Genomic DNA, 18895 nt, shown 5'->3' on the forward strand with positions numbered 1-18895 from the left:
GGGCGCCAATTCAAGTCCCCAGCTGTCCACTTTCAATCCAGCTCCTTGCTAATCCACCTGGGAAAGCAGTGGAAGGTGGCCCAAATCTTTAGGCCACTGCACCCACAATGGGAGACCCAAAAGAAGCTGCTGGCTTTAGGCTTCAGATCAGCCCAGTTGCGGCAGTTGAGGCCATTTGGGGAGTGAACTAGAGGATGGAAGGTCTCTCTCTCTCTCTCTCTCTCTCTAACTCTGCCTTTCAAATAAATAAATAAATCAAAAAAAAAAAAAAAAAGAACCCACCATGAATCCCATGAATACAAATGTCCAGTTCAAACACCTTACAGATGTTCAATGTCAAATACCTCCATAATTTTATTCCATCTCCTTACATCTAGAATCTCTTTTTTTAAATCAATGCATCTGCAGCAGACTCATGGTTAAGTTGATTTTTTTAAAGGTTTATTTATTTATTTGAAAGTCAGAGTTACACGGAAAGAGAAGGAGAGGCAGAGAGAGAGAGAGGTCTTCCTTCCACTGGTTCATTCCCCAATTGGCTGCAATGGCCAGGAGCTTCTTCCGGATCTCCCATGTGGGTGCAGGGGGCCAAGGACCTGGGCAATCCTCTACTGCTTTCCCAGGCCATAGCAGAGAGCTGGATCGGAAGTAGAATAGCCAGGTCTTGAACCAGCACCCATAAGGGATGCTGGCATTGCAGGTAGTGGCTTTACCAGTTGCACCACAGCGCCAGCCCCTACATCTAGAATTTTTAAAAAGATGTGTTTACCTGAAAGGCAGAGTGACAGAGAAAGAGGGAAATACAGAGAGAGAGAAAGAGAGAGAGAGAGAGATCGATATTCCATCTGTTGGTTCACTACCCAAATGCCCACAACACCCAGGACTGGGCCAGGCTGAAGCCAGGAGCCGGGAGCTCCATCTGCATCTCCCATGTGGACGGCAGTGGCCCAAGTACTTGAGCCATCACCACTGCCTCCCGTTGCATTAGTAAGGAGCTGTATCCACAGAATGGAGCAGCTGGGACTAGACCCAGGCACTGTGATGTGGGATGCTGGGTTAAATCTGCAACCAGACGACGCCTGGAAAGCTCATTAGCTTGCAGAGGAGAACCGCAGGATAAATCAAACAAAACAAACACCGCGGGTCTTCAGTTCCCGCACATGAGCCCCTCAGGCTGGGAGTAACTCGTGGAGTGACTTGGAGGTTTTGACCTCTGCCCCTCCCTTTGAGAGCATGATGGAAAGGGGTCAGAGGATCATGGGGCAAAGGTTGAAAGAGCCCCACATCCAAACACCAGCAGCTTCGCGCTGGGTGCTGCTAAGATTCCCCAGTCACCGCCTCAGCCTCCCGCACACTAAAGGGGGACCCCACTGCCATTCTGAAGGTGTCAGACGTGAAACTGGGTAAACAGGGGGACAAGGGGCCACTTCTGTTTACTGACCTGCACCAGAAAGTTCCATTTTTAGAAATGGCTGCAGGCTACTATGCTCTTGGAAAGAAGGCAGGCTGGAAGTCTTCGTATTAAAAAGAAAAAAAAAAAAAACCACGTCTGTCTATTTGGGCTGTTTTCTAAAATGTTTGTGAAAGAATACAGGCAAAGTAAGAACCATTCCCAAACCCTGAAGCTGAAAACTGGAATTTTGAACTTGCCCTGCACAGCCAGGCTAAGAAGAGGCAGGATGCCAGAGACCCTTTGGAGAGCAACCAGAGGTGCGCAGGCTGCCTGGGATCCCATTTGCCAGTGGGACAAGGAAAACTCCAGAATGAGGACTCATTCAGCCAGACAAAGGCCTACCCATGTTTCTCCTGGGCCATTTGGATATTTCTCAAGGGCCTTTTGGATATTTATAACATCGCACAATTATCAGCTGAAAAATTAACAGGTTGTAGATTTGTTGAATGTCAAGTGCCACCTGCAGTTGCCTTGGTGGGGCCAGAGGACACAATTTCCTGGGCCTTACACAGCCTGAGGGCTGGGTGCTCCCCACCGCTGTGACCTGGAGGCTCAAGTGGGTGTTAGAACCCTTGGCAAGTTTGCTCCGAAGTGGGCCTCTCCACTCAGAGTCTGATGGAGGGCTAGGCACAAGGGATTTGCATGCTAAACAGGCCCCAAGGCTGATTTGGATGCAAGTTATCTAAAATCCACACTTTGATGGAAAACTGCTGTAAAAAAATGCTTAAGAGAGAGAGAAGGACTCACCAGAAAAAAAAAAAAATGCTCCCGACTGCAACTAGGAACGCACATTGGCTACAAGGATCCTCCTTATACCACTATGTGTGAAGAAGAGTAGAAAGAACTTTAAGGTCCTATGGTAAGGGAAGGGCTGAAGAAATTGGGAAGCCATCACACATTATTTCTACAAACAGAAGCAGAAGGATGTAAATTTTGTTAGCAACATGGAAAGATGTCCATGATATGCTAAGTTAAAAAAAACAAAAAGCAACCTACAAAAGTAAATACAATCTCATTTTTGTAAAATAATAACAACAATAAACCCATGTATGGTAGACTCTATAAACAAGGATTTAAATTTTTATTTTAATAAAATGAGCACGTCAAATGATCAGTGTCCTTCCGTCAGTGAGAGAGGAAAAATCAAAAGCTTGAAACCAACAAGAGCACTGCGTTTGTTTGCAGGCCACCGTACTGCTGTGCGTCCTGAGACCACTGACTCGCTGTGAGAACACCGGGCTTCGTTCTCCTCCACCTTCTGGGGTTTTCGAGCGCTTTCGTTTCTGGGTGCTTCAGCTTTCAGAAAGCAGGTGGCTGTTCCCCCAGGAAGACCTCTCTAGGGGCTGGGAGAGGAGTCTGTCCAGTCTGTCCGTGACCTCCTGCACCCTGTGCTGTCCTGAAGCTCTCTGACCCCCTACAGCCTTAGCAAGTTCCTTTCTCCCAGGGCGTATCATTTTCCCTGACAAATTTGATTTGTCTACTTTCGGTTTAACTTTCACAGGCAAGAAACATGAGCCCTCATCCACCTGAAACCTTGCTCTTGCACCCACAACTTTTGGGCTTGGATGCAGCAAAAATGGCTCCTAGCAGGGAAGAGCCCAGTGTTGCAGGTAGGGTGGCAATGCCTCCAGTGCCCCAGGTGCACCTGGCCCTCTGTCCCTGCAGGTGCTGCACACAACTCAGTCCCTGGGGGTCAAAGCCCTGGAGGTGGGGAGGGGCATATTCTTTTAAAAAGTTGTGTCTGTATTGCACATGTGCAGACTTTGTTCTCATCATTACTTCCCAGTCAATGAAGACAACCAGCCATGTACAGAGAATTTACCCTGCATTAGGTATTACAAGAAAGCTACAGAGGACAGAGTACAAGGATGGTGTTTGTAGGCTCCATGTAGATACCAGGCCATTTTTTATTTTTTTTAAAATATTTATTTGTTTGTTTGAAAGTCAGAGTTACACAGAGGGAGAAGAAGCAGACAGAGAAAGAGAGTGAGAGAGAGGTCTTCCATCCACTGGTTCACTCCCCAATTGGCCACAATGGCCGGAGCTGCGCTGATCCGAAGCCAGGAGCTAGGAGCGTCTTCTAGGTCTCCCACATGAGTACAAGGACCCAAGAACTTGGGGCATCTTCTACTGCTTTCCCAGGCCATAGCAGAGAGCTGGATTGGAAGTGGAGCAGCCAGGACTCGAACCAGTGCCCATATGGGATACAGGTACTGCAGGCGGAGGCTTAGCCCACGATGCCACAACGCTGGCCCCACCATGCCATTTTATATCAGGGAATTGAGCACGCACAGATTCTGGCATCCTGGAACCATCCCTGAGGGACAACTGTGTTCTGAGTACCTGAGTACTGGTTCCACCTGCTCAGTAACTGGGATTCTTAATGAAGTTATTAGTGAAAGCGTTATCAAACCAAGGGCTGAGTTTTGAGCTTCACACCCATTGTCTTCATTGTCACAGCCTGCACAGCAAGCAGGGAAAGTTGTCTGTCTTCCCAGATAAGAAAAGTGATGGGGCTGGTGCTGCGGCTCAATGGGCTAATACTCCACCTAGCGGTGCCGGCACACCAGGTTCTAGTCCCGGTCGGGGCGCTGGATTCTTTCCCAGTTGCCTCTCTTCCAGGCCAGCTCTCTGCTGTGGCCTGGGAGTGCAGTGGAGGATGGCCCAAGTGCTTGGGCCCTGCACCCCATGGGAGACCAGGAGAAGCACCTGGCTCCTGCCTTCGGATCAGTGCGGTGCGCTGGCTGCAGCGCGGCGGCCATTGGAGGGTGAACCAACGGCAAAAGGAAGACCTTTCTCTCTGTCTCTCTCTCTCACTGTCCACTCTGCCTGTCAAAAAAAAAAAAAAAAAAAAAAAAAAAAAAAAAGTGATGGGTGAGGTCTCACAGAAAGGGCAGGGGTGCAAACCAGGGTCTGTCAGGCAAAGCCCTGGTCCTAACCACTGCACTACACTGCCCTGAGTGCTAGGCAGTGGAGTAACAAGTGACCACCAAGTCAGAACGTGGCTGCCGAGGCCACCTACTCCAGCGAGGTGTGGGGAAGCCAAGGGCACAGAGGAGGGCCTGACATGGGAATATCCTTATGGCCAGGCTCCAGGACCTCCCTCTGGAACACCAGCTGGGACCAGGCCCGTCCCAAGTGGGAGGCACAGGACAGGAGCTAGGCAGGGCGTGGTGGGTCTTATTTCACAGAGGGAAAGACTGCCGTCAGAGGTGGTCCCTCTTTGCCAGTGGATCCAGGGGAAGGTGTGAGAGGTGTAGTGATGAGACAATGAGCCACATGCCCTGGGGAGCAGGGACTGGGAGGATGAGCCCAGCTACTCTTTGTGCAAGAAACAGGCTTAACCCTGCTGACGACAGCCAGCACTTCTGTGGCAACTTATTACACCAATGACGGATGGAGTGTTACGGTCACCCCCATTTTACAAGTGGTTAAGGACCTGGCCCAAGGCCCTGGCTAGTGAGTGGTGCAGCTCAGAGGCAGGCTGAGGCAGCCTGGCTCACAGCAGGTGCTGCCAACCACCCTGGCCAGCAGCTGCCATCAGGGACATTTCCCACATACGCAGCGAGCACATGAATGCCGGCAGCCGCTCCAAGCGCTGGAGATACCACACCACACAAAACTCCCTCCACCATCAAAGAGCTTCCGTTCGAACAAGAGGATGCAGAACGTTCTTGGAAAATAGAATGAAAAAATTAGTATTTTGTGCAAAGAGTTTTAAGATCCATACATAATTTTTTTCTAATACTCTTTGAAGACCGTGTGTGTGTGTATGTTTGTGTATATGTATGCATGTGAGTATGTATGTTTGTGTGTTACAGATGAAAGATCAAGAAGCCACCTCTTGTGACGCCAGCATCCCATATAGGAGCAGTGGTTTGAATCCAGGCTGCTCTGCTTCTGATCCAGCTCCCTGCTAACACAGGGAAGGCATCTGATGATGGTCTAAGTGTTTGGATCCCTGCTACCCACGTGGAGACCTGTTTGGAATTCTGGACTCCCAGATTCAGCCTGGCCTGACCTCAGCCTTGGCCATTATGGCCATTTGGGGACTAAAGCAGAGGATGGGAGAGCTCTCTCTCTCTCTCTCTTGCCTTTCAAATAAATAAATGAAATTATAAAATAAAATAAAGAAGGCCTTGCAAGGAAGCTAACATTTGATCAAATGCCTGAGGGAAGAGAGGGAACAATCAGAAAGACACAACTGATAAGATTCTTAATCTCATTTTTAAAAAAGCCATTTCAGTAACATGCAACCGCTGGTGAAAAACCACAAATCTCTGTTGTTGTTGGTTCCTTTTAAAGTTATATGGGCAAGGGACAAAAGCTTATGAAGGGCCAGTGCTGTGGTGTAATGGGTAAAACCATATCCCATATGGGCACCGGTTCGAGTCCTGGATGCTCCACTTCTGATCCAGCTCTCTGTTATGGCCTGGGAAAGCAGTAGAAGGTGGGCCAAGACCTTGGGCCCCTGCACCTGGGTGGGAGACCTGGGAGAAGCTCCTGGCTCCTGGCTTCAGATCAGTGCAGCTCTGGACGTTGTGGTCATCTGGGGAATGAATCAGCAGACAGAAGACCTCTCTCTCTCTCTCTCTCTCTCTCTACTGCTGCTGCTGCTGCCTCTGCCTCTGCCTCTCTGTGGCTCTGCCTTTCAAAAATAAATAAATAGTTTTTTTTTTCCTTAAAAAAAAAAAAAAGCTTATGAAAACACCTCCTGAGACAATCCCGAGGAAAACCATTTTAGGTGTTGCTACAGAGTGACAAAACCAATGGCTGATTCCTAAGAGAGGACTTTAAAGAAACATCCCAAAGAATCCTTTGAAAACAGCCTTTAGAAGCACAGTCTTTGTGAAAAACGACAGGGCAACCTTTCCAGGAAACAGTAAACACACCAGCTAAGCCATGGTCCCTGGCGGGCGGCGCATGATCTCGCTCCTCCCACCCACTAAGCAAACAGGGCACCAGCAGAGTCTGGCTGCAGAATGAGGGAGCAGCAGCAGAGCTGCAGGGTTCAAAGGCACCAAGGAACAGCACTGAGTGATCCGGCGGCTGGGACAGGACGCCAGTGGGCTGCGGGCTGAGCCAGGCAGTGGGACACACAGGGCACCGAACCCTGAGCCGACAGGTGCTCGTGGCCGCCCATTTGCCGCGACGCTTTCCTAAGCCAGGGTCAGAGGGAAAAGAAGCCGCAGCCCCTCCCAGGTCACACGGAAGCCCCTTGAGGGCCAACAGCCTGCTCAGGGCTCTCAGTAATCTCCAAGCCTATAGCTTGAGGCTCCTGCCTGGATCTTAACAGGATAGTTGTGACCTCTGAGCTGTTAAAATTAAACAAGACGTAAAAATATACAGTCCCCAAGGCAGCGGGCAGGGAAGTAGTGCAATGGTCTAGAACAGGACAGAACTGTCAGGACCGTTCAAGACCTGATTTCCCGTGAAGGACCTGTGTGGTGTTTAGCCACTTTTCCAAGAACCATTTCTTTAGCCCGCACTCCCAAGAAATAGGGGAAGATTTGTTTATTTGAAAGGCAGAACGGGGCCAGTGTTGTAGTGCACTGGTTAAGTCTCTGCCTGGGATGGCAGCATCCCACATGAGTGCAGGTTTGAGTCCTGGATGCCCCACTTCTCATCTAGCTCCCTGAGAATGCACCTGGGAAAGCAGCAGAAGATGGCCCCAGTACTTGGGTCTCTGCCACCCATATAGGGAACCCAAGTGGAGTTTCAGGCTCCTGGCTTTGTGCTGGTCCGATCTGGCCATTATGGCCATCTGGGGAGTGAACCAGCAGATGGAAGATCGACCTCTTTCTCTCTCTCTCTCTCTCTCCTTTTCCCCTTTCTCTCTGTCATTCTGCCTTTTTAAAAATTATTTTATTTATTTGTTTGAAAGGCAGAGTTACATACACACACACACACACACACACACACAGAGAGAGAGAGAGAGAGAGAGATCTTCCACTGAACTTTAAAAAAAATTTCCAGGACCGGTGCAGTGGCATAGTGGGTAAAGCCACCGCTGGCATCCCATATGGGCACTGGTTCGTGTCCCAGCTGCTCCACTTCTGATCCAGCTCTCTGCTATGGCCTGGGAAAGCAGTAGAAGATGGCCCAAGTCCTTGGGCCCCTGCACCCACGTGGGAGACCCAGAGGAAGCTCCTGGCTCCTGGCTTTGGATTGGCACAGCTTCAGCTGTTGCGGCCAACTGGAGAGTGAACCAGCGGATGGAAGACACCCCCCCCCCCCCGATCTGTCTCTCCTCTCTCTGTGTAACTCTGCTTTTCAAATAAATAAATAAACCTAAAAAAAAAAAAAAGAAATAAAAAAAATTTCCAGGGCCAACACTGTGGCCTAGCAGATAAAAAATACCACCTGCCACACTGCCATCCCATGTGGGCAGTTTCATGTCTTGGATGTTGCGTTAGTGATCACAGTTCCCTGCTAATGCCCTGAGAAAAGCAGTGGAAGACGGCCAAGCATGTGGGCCCCTGCCAGCCATGTGGGAGACCTGGATGAAACTCCTGGCTCCTGGCTTTGGCTTGGCTCAGCTCTGGTCATTCCAGCCACTTGGAGTGTGAACCAGTGGATAGAAGATCGATCTCTCTCTCTGACTTAAAATAAATAAGTAAATCTTTAAACAAATAATATTTCCAATGCCAAGCTATACCTGTGTCAATTCAATTTGAATCTCCAGGCATCAGGCTTTGGGGGGTGATTTTTTTTTTATGATTTACTTATTTGGGGCCAGCGCTGTGGCATAGTAGGCTAAGCCTCTGTCTGTGGTGCTGGCATCCTATATGGGCACCGGTTCATGTCCCGGGTGCTCCTCTTCCAATCCAGCTCTGCCTGTGGCCTGGATAAACAGTAGAAGATGGCCCAACTGTTTGGGCCTCTGCACACCTGCGTGACAGAACCGGAAACAGAGGGTAGAGGACCTTTCCTTCTCTCTGTCTGTAACTCTATTTCTCACATAAATAAATAAAATCTTTATTTTAAAAAAGCTTCACTTATTTATTTGAAAGGCAGAGTGACATGGAGCGGGAGGCAGAGATGGAGGGAGCACTCTTTCATTTTCTGGTTCATTCCCCAGTTGGCTGCAAAGCCCAAGGCTGGGCCAGCCTGAAGCCAGGAGCCTGGCACTCCAGCAGGTCAGTCACAGGGGTGGCAGGGACCCACATACTTGGGCCACCTTCTGCTGCCTTCCCAGGTACATCAGCAGGGGGCAGGATCAGGAGGGGAACATTTCGCTCCACTGTGAGATGCCAGCATGGTTAAGTGGTGCTTTAAGGATGGCCCCCTGCAGTCCCATAAGAAGGAGTGGCTCTGAGCCATTGTGATTCAAGGTTGCAGAATTCCAAGGGTTTGATTCATATCCTAAATTGGAACCATCCAAACTTATCTCTAGTTAGTGTCCACATTTAGAACTGAGCGAAGAATTCAGCCATCACTTCTGTGTGATCTCAGACCTCCCGTAAAGGCTCAGACAGATATTTGATGCCACCCTTGAGTGGCTGGGCATGGCGTGGTATCTCCCATTTGGAGCACACTTGTCTGGAGGTAAGCCAGTTATCCCAGGAATTAAGTCAGGTCTTTGATCGCCGCCCCTCCCTCCTAGGGCGACAACAGGGCCATCCTTTGCATGTGGCGGGTGTCCAGTGCACAGCCTGTGAGCATCCGTATCCCACTGCATACACTTAGCAGGCATCACTCGGTGCTGCGGGGAGGGAAGCTCACTGCATACCTTTGGGAAACCTGACCATGCGCTGCGTGAATTTTTCCATGGGAAGGAACAACCGGTTAGGAAATAAAACACCACAGTTCTGTACAGTGACATTCAAGCCCAGAGCTCCAGGGAAGCCGAGAACTGCTGGGAACGAGGTCCCAGCAGGATTGAAATACCGCGGCGATGCACACTGCACAGATTCTCAGATGCCAGCCTCCTGGAAACGTTCCTGGGGGTCAGGGGTCACCGCAGCTGCCTCCTTCCCTTCCTCTCAACCACTTGCTCAAGTGCAAAAAAAATGTTCAGAGGCTAAGTTATCACCGTTCTCAGTTCTAGTGATTTCTCCTCTGGCTCCCAAGACAGGACACAAGCTGGACTGCAGGAGGGTAGAGAGAGCACAGGAGGGCCATCCCAGCCATGGGGGAGCCAGGGCAGGTGCAGAAATCACACACAACACAGAAAGCTTCAACACACAAGTCCCCAGAGTGGCTGCCACTACAGCTCCAGCGTTGTCCCAGGAGGGCACTGAAGCACACACACAGCACGGGTGTGCTTGCACCGTAAGAGGCGGTTCGTGGAACCTGCACAGAGCAAAAATATTTCTCGTTTGGTTTCTGTGTCCAGGAGGCTCCACGTGCACACATGGCTGAGTTCCTCAGGCTTGAAGAACCCTTTCACAATTGCATATGAAAACGGTCATTGCACCTCTTCTATTTGTCCCCAAGTCCCACCACCTATTGACGTGATGGTTATCTTTTCACATAATTTTACCAAAGGCAGGATACTGGGCTGTCTCAAGAACAATTATGTTTTTAGCCTGTGTCGCTGGTGCCTGTGTCATGCGACCAGTTCATCGAATCTGATGAAGCCTTGGAACAAAAACGCACCTGAAGACGCAAAGACACTTGCCTAGGGAGCCTGCCATCCACGAGCCTTGACGAGCACCAGAATCAGAACTCTTCAAATCCTATTCTCTCAAGAATATGACCTTACAGTGTCTTGTTTTGCTTTGTTTTCAAAATCCCCATTCTAAACTTTGGCATGGTTGGTATTTCCCTTTTTTTTTTTTTTAAGATTTATTTATTTATTTGAAAGTCAGAGTTACACAGAGAAAGAAGGAGAGAGAGAGAGAGAGAGAGAGAGAGAGAGAGAGAGAGAGAGAGAGAAGTCTTTCATCTGCTGGTTCACTCCCCAATTGGCCACAACGGCTGGAGCTGTAAGTCTGGTAAATTTTCATGAGCCAGGACTAAATAATAAAAGCTCCTTATGAAATAATAATGTGGGGCTGGCACTGTTGCATAGAGGGTAAAGCTGCATCCCATAGGGGCACCAGTTTGAGTCCCAGCTGCTGCACTTCCGATCCAGCTCTCTGCTATGGCCTGGAAAAGCAATAGAAGATGGCCCAAGTCTCCCACATGGGAGACCTGGAAGAAACTCCTGACTCCTGGCTTCAGATCAGCTCAGCGCAGCAGATGGAAGACCTTTCTCTCTGTGTGTGTCTCTGCTTCTCTTAAGTAAATCTTAAAAGAAATAAGAATTTAATATTTTATTACAGTGAAACATTTTCATATATAGTGTTTCATCCTCATAGCAACATAGTATGAAAGAGATTATACTGTTCTTCCCCATTTTGAAACACAACAGTCTCAGAGAGATTGAGTTGTGCCCACGGTACCATGACCAGGACACTGAGGACTAAGAAGGGAACCGGATATGTCTTCCTCGTGCTATTTGCAGTTCCATGCCTGAGAACTGGCACATCCCTACTGGTCAACTTATAAAATAAAAAAAGAAAGGAAAGAAAGGAAAGAAAGGAAAGAAAGGAAAGAAAGGAAAGAAGGAAAGAAGGAAGGAAGGAAGGAAGGAAGGAAGGAAGGAAGGAAGGAAGGAAGGAAGGAAGGAAGAAAAAGATGCTTTTTATGGCCTCGAAAAATTTCAACTCTCTGTTCAAACTTTGTTGCTTTAAAAACAGGGAGTTTTGTTCAATTTGCTTTTAAGGAATCGTTTCTTTAAGCTGCTTTAGAGTAGTTAAAAGTCAAGAGGTTAATGAGAGTAAGTTGCTGTAAGAACAAGATTATAGGGGCTGGGATTGTGACACAGCAGGTGAAGCTGCTAGCTGCAAGCTGCATCCCATGTGAGCACTGGTTCCAGTCCCAGGCTGCTCCACTTCTGATCCAGCTCCCTGCTAATGCACCTGGGAAAGCAGTGGAAGATGCCCCAAGTGCTTGGGCCCCTGCACCCATGTGGGAGACCCAAAAAAAGCTCCTGGCTCCTGGCTTCAGCCTGGCCCAGCCCCAACAGTTGTGGCCACTTAAGGGGTGAACCAGCAGATGAAAGATACCTCTCTTCCCCTCCCCCTGCAACTATGCCTTTCAAATAAATAAATAAATAAATCTTTTTTTAAAAAAAAGAGTATAATTGTTTTTGCAGGGGAAGGAGAAAAGGCAGGCAGTGTGAAGGCTGTGGATGGGGGGGGGGGGGGTGATGACATGCCAAAAAACAGCTTTCTTTTATAAACTGTGACCCTCAGTGGGAAAAGTGACGAGGTAGAAGTGGGCAGCTAATTTAGCCTCACAGTTGCTATCAGCCCCTTATCTGTCAAACAAAATGCCCCCCCCTTCCAGAATGCACCTGTTTCGTCTGCGACTTAGAAGGGGAAGACGTCATGAAAATATGAAAATTGAGCTTCATGTGGAAGTTATACAGGTAACAGAAAACTTCCAGGTGGCTTCACACATGTAAGCCTCCATCCAGCCCGGGTAACCCTCTGGCCAACTCGTGCTGGGCATTTCTTCACGTGGGGAAGCCCAGACTTTCTCACCTTGTAAATAAATCTTGTTCTCACTTTATGCACTTTTGTACACATCTCAACTTAGAATTTTTATCCTTGTGTGAGACAAGGACCTGCCACAGAGATCAGAATATCAACGTCCGTATCAAAAGGAACTGATCTGCACAATCCTTTTTATTAATAGTTAACAGAGCTAATTTTGTATCCTTTAAGAGGGCTTAAAAAGCCCTGGATTCGTTACAAGATACTTCTTTCAAGATCACTGGCTTGCAAATCCTGGGCAAGTTACAGTTTCGCAACTCAATCTGAAAATAAAAGGTTGCAGAAACCTGACCCAGAGCTAGCAAGTGTGTGAGCCAGCCGTGCCATCCCAATAATGTCACCCCATCCATTTATAAAAATGGATAACTGCTAACCCTCAGCAATGTGGGATGGCTATTTCGGGGGCGTGTGGGCACCAGGGTCTTGGTGCTCATAATTGCATCACCAGTTTTATTGGGAGGGAGGAAGCAGCTGCTAAAGCAAGACATGGTTTTATTTCCAGAAGCTGATGCAGAAACGCAAGTCAGCTCAAGGTCCAAAGCAGTGAGGTGCACCCCCCACCCCGGGAGAAGTTCAAGTTCAATAAGAATCACCTCTTCATTTGAAGTTTTCCTAGATGAATGAAAAATCAGATTGCTTTATTTTTTCCCTTGTTTTAGCTTTTTCAGCACCATGACTGTTTCTGAAAGGAGGTGACGGTGGAGCAGGATGCACTCGTTCACTGTGTATGGTGCCCAGACCTCAGGGACCAAGTCTCGTCTTGGTTACCAGCACACAGCTTTGGTCAAGTTCTAACAAGTCCCTCAATGGGCCTGCACCTCCAGGGCTTACCCAAGGGCTCAGTCACCAGACCTAGATCCTCCAGTTGCACCGAGCCATCTGCACAGCCTGGAGGGCAGCTTTAGGTGGATGCTTATCACTTTGACTCCTTTAACCCTCCCTTCTCAATCTCTCCTTTCCTGGTAAAATGGGACCTATTTCTTTGTCTGCTCCTACACACACGCAGGCAATCAAATAAAAACTGAACATTCCCTTCCAGTGTGTTGTCAACAGACAGAATAAATGAATGGGAAAGCGAAGGCTCCATCAAATCTACAAGACGCTGGGGAGGTCCAGGAGTAAGAGTCTACTGTAAAAAGGGACTCACTCCCCCGACCCTCTGCTCTCACTCAGGCAAGCTCAGGCCCATACCCAGAAAGATAATTTTCTCCTTGCAATTCTCACGTTAACCAGAACCCTGTACTCATATGCCATGTCCTAGAGATTAAGGTCAAACTTCTCAGAGGTCATTCACTTGACAAACATGCAGCTCATTTTCACTGTTAACTTTTAGTCACCATGGTAAATACTGTACCCACATATTTTTCATTCAATCCTCAAGCAACTATGTCTGGCACAAGCCGCAATCAACTGGCTTGCTCAAGTCCCAGTACTGATGGTACCTGATGTCAACATACTTCAAACCCACGCAGTCTCAAACTTCACCCCACCTGGGGTATCTTTCCTCACTTCTGCCTGGCTTGCCTGAGCCTTGGACAGAAGCACTGTATCATGTACCATGAAATACATCAAAATGTTTCTTTGCAGGGCTGGTGCTGTGGCGTAACAGATTAAGCCTCCACCTGCAATGCCAGCATCCCATATGAGCACCAGTTCAAGTCCCAGGAACTCCTCTTCTGATTCAACTCCCTGCTCAGGGCCTGGGAAAGCAGAGGAAGATGGCCCAAGTCCTTAGGCCCCTGCACCCACATGAGAGACCTGACTGAAGCTCCTGGTTCCTGGCTCCTGACCCATGTAACCATTTAGAGAATGAACTGGCAGATGGAAGATTCTCTCTGTATCTCTCCCCCTTACCCCAACCCAGAAACTCTTTCAAAATAAATAAAATAAATCTGTTTTTTTTTTTAAGTTTCTTTGCTAACAACAAACAAAAAAACCCACTGATGACAAATGTAGGAAGATAATATTTGGCCAAAACAGCACCTTAATGTAGAAGATTAGGAGGGTGGGTTTGCCAAGGAAACTGGGGAGCAAATCAAAATTAGGATTAAGGATTCATTGGTTACAACGCCTCTCTGATGATGTGAGTCAGGAGAGAAATCCGGGTCTGAATTAGGGTAAAAACACACATTTAGATGAATATACAACAATTAACCCTAGCAATCTCTTTTGGATGGGAAGAAATGTAGACTGTTATTTAAATTTTTTTTATTTACTTATTTTCATTTAATTTGAAAGAGATAGAGAAGGAGAGACAGAGAGAGAGAGAGAGAGATTTCCAACAGCTGGTTCACTCCCCAAATGCCCAAAATAGCCAGCGCTGGGCCAGGCCAAAGCCAGGAGCCTGGAACTCCTCATGGGGTGGCAAGAACCAGAGGACTTGGGCCATCATCTGCTGCATCCTAAGGGGGGCATTAGCAGGAAGCTGGATCAGAAAGGGTAGCCAGGACTCAATACAGGCTGCAGGTGGTCCACGTGGGTATCTAACCACTGCGCCATATGCCTGCCTCTGCCTCCTATCTTGTAAGTGTTAGTTTAGATTCTCTGCAAACCGTAGTGAGCTCTCGCCATACCAAAAGCAGCTTGCATCACCCTCAGGGATGCCAAATCGAACCCGAAGACTCTTTTGTCTGTTAGTTTCCATTCTAACTTCCATACCTGGTCCTCAGACAGAAATTTTACAGGATCAGGCAGATAAAGTCCCTGCGGATTTCAGGGAGCATGTAGACCGCTGCCTCTCAGTTGTGTCCATGTCTGCTTTCCTAATGAGTGTCCTTTGGATGGTCCTCACATTCCACAGAGGTTTTCCTTCAACTGGGAAATATTTCCTTTCCTTTCCGAAGGTCTTTTCTCTGGCCCATTCACTTGTCATTTCTCCTCCACGCATCCAGCATGGGCTGTAGTGTCACTCTGTGCACCGGGCAGCAGGTACAGCCTCTGCTCCCGCAGCACCCACAGAGGTGTTCCCCCACTCCCCCCAGAGGGGCTAAGCTCTGCCTTCTTCATGCGTCAGCAGATCCTCAGAGGTCTGCCACCCACACCTCGCTCAGCACTTTGCATTTCTCTTGTCGCTGTAGCCCTTCTAGAAGGTGTTTCTATTCCGGATGGCTTTTGGTCACTGGGAAAAGCAGCCCCAAACCTTACACAAACACCACTACTCTGCTCTACTTTCTTGGCAATGGTGTGATGTCTGGAGACACCCGGCAGGGAGGTGTTGATTGCTCTTACCCAAGATAACTTCAAGAGAAAAAGAGGCGGGTATGGCTGGGGCTGCTGGTAGGTAAATTTTAACAACTCAAAAGATTTTTCTAGGAAACACACTCCTCCAGCTATTATATCTCCAGGAAGTCACCTCAATCTTTTTTAAAAGTATAGAAAGGAGTACCTAGGGGAAAAAAACCAGAAAGCTAAGAAATATCAAAACTGATGTGTGCCTAGGCATAAAGGTAAGACTTTTCCAGAAAGTGACTGCTCTGCCAACACAAAGCCAAGGTCCAGAGAAAAAGAGACCGGGAGAGGCAGGGGTGGAATGTCCACCTACGTTCGAGATCCTGGGCTCTGAGTCTGCGTGAGCCGTGAGGGCCGCCTCCTTTTCTTCAGACTCCGCGAGCACAACTATAAAAATCAATGCAGGCTGGCACCACAGCTCACTAGGCTAATCCTCCGCCTTGCAGCGCCGGCACACCGGGTTCTAGTCCCGGTCGGGGCGCCAGATTCTGTCCTGGTTGCCCCTCTTCCAGGCCAGCTCTCTGCTGTGGCCAGGGAGTGCAGTGGAGGATGGCCCAGGTGCTTGGGCCCTGCACCCCATGGGAGACCAGGAGAACCACCTGCCTCCTGCCATCAGATCAGTGCGGTGCGCCGGCTGCAGTGCGCTGGCTGTAGCGCGCCGGCTGCAGTGGCCATTGGAGGGTGAACCAATGACAAAGGAAGACCTTTCTCTCTGTCTTTCTCACTGTCCACTCTGCCTGTCCAAAAAAAAAAAAAAAATCAATGCCTAGCAGAGGAGATATGACACATCTGCCTTAGAGACAGCCCCACACCCCAAGCAGAGCATGCGAGAGCTGTACGGGAACCTGACTGATAGCGTTAGTATATGGAAGAATGTGTCCATCTGCAAGGGGATTTGGTGCAGACTCCAAGAGAAGACCAGTGGGCAGAGGGGCCACCTGGCCTTCAGAGTGGCTGCCCCACACCCGGGCACAGAGTCGGAGAGCACCATGCAACCCCCTGAACGGAATTAGACTTCCTACTTCACTTTCCTGTGGGGATCAAGTCCACTGAGTCTTAGTCCACTGGGGCTATTTCTCTACTTTTTCAAAATGCGTTATTGCATTGGCATTCTGGTGCTCAGCTTTCGGTGTCTTGTGAGTTTGCATAACATGACAACGCTTTTAAATTCCATGAACTCTGGGACAGTCAGGACCGGTTTTAGATCTGTAAGGCTGCGGACCCCAGCCAACCTTGTCCATATTACCACGTGCTTCTCTCTAACCTCATCCAGAATCATCATGAACCAATACCGCACGGCTGCTGGGTCCTCACACTTTGTTCATTAAATCTTCATGATGTCGAGGGAGGAACTGAAGCCACAAAGGACCTACAGGGCGGCCTCTCTGAAGTTAATCTATCACTGGGGTCCAACAAAAACATCAGGAGTATGCATTCTGCTATAAATCCTCAACAGATAAATGCCACTGTTCTCAGGTTGGGCTTGGATTTCCGATGCCAGGCCAAGTTCAAAGCCTTCAGCGCTATTCTGGATCTGAGGAACAAGCCTGTGGTTCCAAACCTCTCTGCATCTGTTTGGAAACTCAGCTCCCATGTTGAAGATGACTGCTTTACTCAAATTCTGACCCGCAAAGAACTGGCCTATAGAGTTGGCCAATAATAATACAAACAATAGCACCAGCATCTCTTATTACTATGTGGAATACCGCACTTGCTTCTATCATCTTAGAGAGAAGGTTACTGAAGCATAATCGACAAATAAAAATTGTGTGTACTCATATTCAAAGGATGTAATGTGCTGGTTTGCTAAGTGTGCACATCATACAATTATTTCCACAATCAAATTAATCAACACATCCACCACCATGGTTAGGCCCATGTTGGGTAGGGGCGTAGGACACTTCATAGCTCCTTGCATAGCAAATTTCAGGCCAGCCATCCAGCACAGTCACGTTAGATCCCTAGAACTCTTATAACTAAAACTTTATACCCTTTTGCCAACATTGCCTCATCTTTCCCACCCGCCCCAAGGCCATCACTCTTCTACTTTCTGCTTTGCTGAGCTTGAGATTTTTAGACTCTCATATAAGTGAGATCATATGGTATTTTTCTGTGCTTGACATTTTTTACTTATGTCCTCCAAGTTCATCCACAAATGTGCAAACAGCAGAATTCCCTTCTTTTTCATTTTCTTGATTCATCACCCCACCCAGCTCATTTCCATTGGCAGAAAGCAGGTATTTCAATCCGCCGTTAAAGACGAGGAAATGGAATCAGCCCTGCAACTGAGACCCAGGTCTGCTCCGGCTCTGGCACCTTTCCCGTGAGCCACTCTGCATCGCTGCCCCGGAGAAGCAGCCACAGCCCCGCACTCTGGGGAGAGCCTGGAGAGCCTGGAGTGCCGGGAGAGGCAGTGGACCACACCCAGGGCTGGCTTTCCACGGTTGGGAAAGGCCGCTGCTCCCTGCACGCTTCTGAGCAATGAACGAAGACTGAGATGTGCTGCGGTGGGAGACGGCTTACTTTCCACAGCTTGAAAATGGGACGGAGGTGGGCTGGGGTCCCAGCCAACCGGAACATTCTCAGGTACTGTAATATTAGTTGAAATGTGAGGCAGCCAAAACCTGATTAATGAAGAAATATCTACACCCACAAAATGTGTGGGTCTAGGGCATCGCAGGTGGAGCCAAGGACGCTCAGGTGGCGTGATGAAATACAACCCGGCAATCTAGACCATTCTGGCTTTTCCACTTATCAGCCCTGCATCTTCGGTGAATTACTTAACCTGTTGCCTAAAAAAATGGGGATAGTAATAGGCACCTCCTGGAGTTCCTGGGTAGATGAAATGAGCTAACACAGGTAAAACAGTGCTTGGTTGCAATAGGAATCCAAAAATAATTCAATTCCCTTTCCATACACAATTCTCTGCCAAGAGATGGTTCCTGGGAGTACAGACAATTCTTCCTTTAAGGCATTAAAATCACGCACAAAGTAAACCTCTTGCAGCCACCAACACTGAGAGCAGAAAGCCAAACAAAAGGAACTGGCCTGTGTTGAAGAGTCCAGTGGTATAGGTGCGGCTCATGGAATGTGCCCTCCAGCTCCAAGCCCAGAGCTGTCTGAGCTCCTGGAGACAAAGTTCTTAGAGCTCTGACTACACCTGAGACGAGGCTCACTTTCCTTCAAGCCCAGAAATTGAGGAACTCAGCGCAGCCAGCGCTGATTTGCCAAACCCTGCCACAAACGCGAGCTGAGTCTGAAATGTTCACCCAGCTTCCTCCTCACGTCCCGGAAGATGGGCAGAAGATGAAAAGGAAAACATAAAAAGATCTAAGGACCCACACACGCCACTCCCAAGCTGAGTCTCTTCCCTGGAGGTGGGTCAGGAGAGGAAGGGGGGGAGGGGTCACAGCAACAGGTGGAACCTACCTGCGCACCACCAGCCTCAGGGTCTTGAAGGATCCTTTCACCAGGGACACGGCCTCCCTTCTGGAGCTGCTCAGTGCAACCTCATTGATGTGCACGACTTCGTCCCCGGCCCGCAGTCTTGAGCTGAGCGAGTCGGCTTTGCCCCCTTCTTCGATCTGCAGAGAGAGAGGTGAGAGCCATGGTGAACGTCTCCTGGCCTGGGGTCTGTGTGCCTGGACTCCCGCAGGGCCCGACCAACCGG

The 18895-nt window shown here is 48.8% G+C and overlaps 1 protein-coding gene across 4 annotated transcripts in view; it reads right to left on the minus strand.

Annotated features, from left to right (window-relative positions):
* SHROOM3 (shroom family member 3) overlaps positions 1–18895 on the minus strand; it is a 350654-nt gene that overhangs the window by 192823 nt on the left and 138936 nt on the right. For all 4 annotated transcript variants that reach the window (XM_051819658.2, XM_051819657.2, XM_051819655.2 and 1 more), the window contains one exon: positions 18655–18809. In XM_051819658.2, coding sequence (XP_051675618.2) covers positions 18655–18809 — 155 coding nt within the window. The remainder of the gene's footprint in view (positions 1–18654; positions 18810–18895) is intronic.

Source organism: Oryctolagus cuniculus, chromosome 8 (genome assembly GCF_964237555.1).
Source record: "Oryctolagus cuniculus chromosome 8, mOryCun1.1, whole genome shotgun sequence".
NCBI classification, from domain to species: Eukaryota; Metazoa; Chordata; class Mammalia; order Lagomorpha; family Leporidae; genus Oryctolagus; species Oryctolagus cuniculus.